At 34.2% G+C, this 1685-nt stretch overlaps 1 protein-coding gene across 1 annotated transcript in view; it reads right to left on the reverse strand.

Annotated features, from left to right (window-relative positions):
- Nucleotides 1-482: 482 nt before the first annotated feature.
- LOC119586693 overlaps nucleotides 483-1685 on the reverse strand; it is a 1460-nt gene continuing 257 nt past the window's right edge. Inside the window, exons 2-3 of the mRNA XM_037935423.1 lie at nucleotides 1478-1621; nucleotides 483-903 (exon numbers count right to left, since the gene is read on the reverse strand). Coding sequence (XP_037791351.1) covers nucleotides 752-903; nucleotides 1478-1621 — 296 coding nt within the window. The 3' untranslated portion in view covers nucleotides 483-751. The remainder of the gene's footprint in view (nucleotides 904-1477; nucleotides 1622-1685) is intronic.

Below are 1685 nucleotides of genomic sequence, written 5' to 3' on the forward strand. Positions count from 1 at the left end.
TTTTATTCCACACAAAGATTACAATTCAAGCTCAACCCGGACCATTACCAAATAAACAAGCACCTTCCTTATCAAAAGACATTAACAATTAACTTCCTTATCAAAAGACATTAAAAAATTGGATATCAGGTTATTAGATTAGTTTAATCCTAAATCGATTAATAAAAAAAGAAATTTCGAAATTGATAAACGAAAATCTAATTAATTTCAATACATCCTTCCATAAACATGCCTTAATTAGTATCGAATATCATTATCCATTTACAAATTATAATCAGAACCTTCTTCAACTTCTTCTTTTTATACAAAGGGATGAGTCACATAGTCATCATGAATTATTCATGTATTTTGTATGTTTGATATCATTATATCGATTTTACTCAGGAAATACTTTACTCAGAAGTAATGTAGAATGAATAATGATGTATTCTCATAAGATCCACTTGAGTAGATTTAGGGAAATTAGGAAAAATTATCATGAATTTGTTAAAACGTTTTTAATAGACAGGTTTTAACTGAGATAGCGTATCACCATTGCCTTCTGTCACAGTCCTCCTCAGTCTTGTACAATGAGAAGAGATTATACAATAAAAAGGAAAAAAAAAATTCCAAATGCAAAGTTGAAATTCCAATTCGTAATATTCTTTAAAAAGAGAAAGAATATATTCCAAGATTCTTGACAAAAGTTCTTTTTCCACCAAGTTGCGAAATTCCACCTGGATCCCCCGCGGGCGTTGAAAAGGCACGCTTATCAATTGCACGTTTCGCACAGCACACAGACAGGACGCAAGTAGAGACAGAGAGTGCCAACCGGAAGTCTACAGGGTTGCAGTGCCAGTGCCAGAGAGAACCCGGATGTCGAAAGGGGGGAGGGTCCATCCTTATCAGCTGGAGAGATAAGATCTGGAAAGAAAAGATAGTAAAGATGATAAGAATAGTGATGATAATGGCAAATAAAAATATGTTGGTGATAATTAGGGTAATGACTGTCAATATGATAATGATTTTTATAATATCGATTTAGTAAAAATAATAACATCGTGGGAAAATAATGATACCAAACGGAAAAATATTTAGAACAACAACAATAATAATAACAACTTGAATAATATGAAGAAGCAGAAGAAAAAAAAAATAATGAACCATTTAATTTTTCATTTTTTTTCCCCATTTCAGTTAGATATAAAATATAAAAAATAACAGGAAATTAATCACACACACACAAAAAAAAATCGTAATAACTATGACCTCATTATTCGCCATCATGAAAGACTAATAATCTTTTAATCTTTTAAGGTTTACCGAGACGAGAGTTACCGGCCTTACCTGCCTGGATGCCCTTCCTGACGCCAACCGTGGGCTATCCCCCCCCCCCCGGGATACGAACGCACGAGTTTGTAGCAATATTAATCATAATATCAGTTATAATACACTAACTGATTATGATCATATTTTACGTTTAATGATTATCCTTCACCTTTCTGTCCAGTGAGGGCTTTCCCAATGCTGACGTCATCCCTGGGTGTTGCGTCATTGCCTGCTGTGACGTCACTCTTCCTTATGACGTCATTTGCTGGTGGTGACGTCAGAGGGGCATTGAAGGACCTTTTCGTCCACCAACCTGAGGAAGAATAACTTTACTTTTAAGTTTTAAGTTTTATATATGTATTTATGCGAGAGGGAAT

This window comes from Penaeus monodon, chromosome 21 (assembly GCF_015228065.2).
Source record: "Penaeus monodon isolate SGIC_2016 chromosome 21, NSTDA_Pmon_1, whole genome shotgun sequence".
Taxonomy (NCBI): domain Eukaryota; kingdom Metazoa; phylum Arthropoda; class Malacostraca; order Decapoda; family Penaeidae; genus Penaeus; species Penaeus monodon.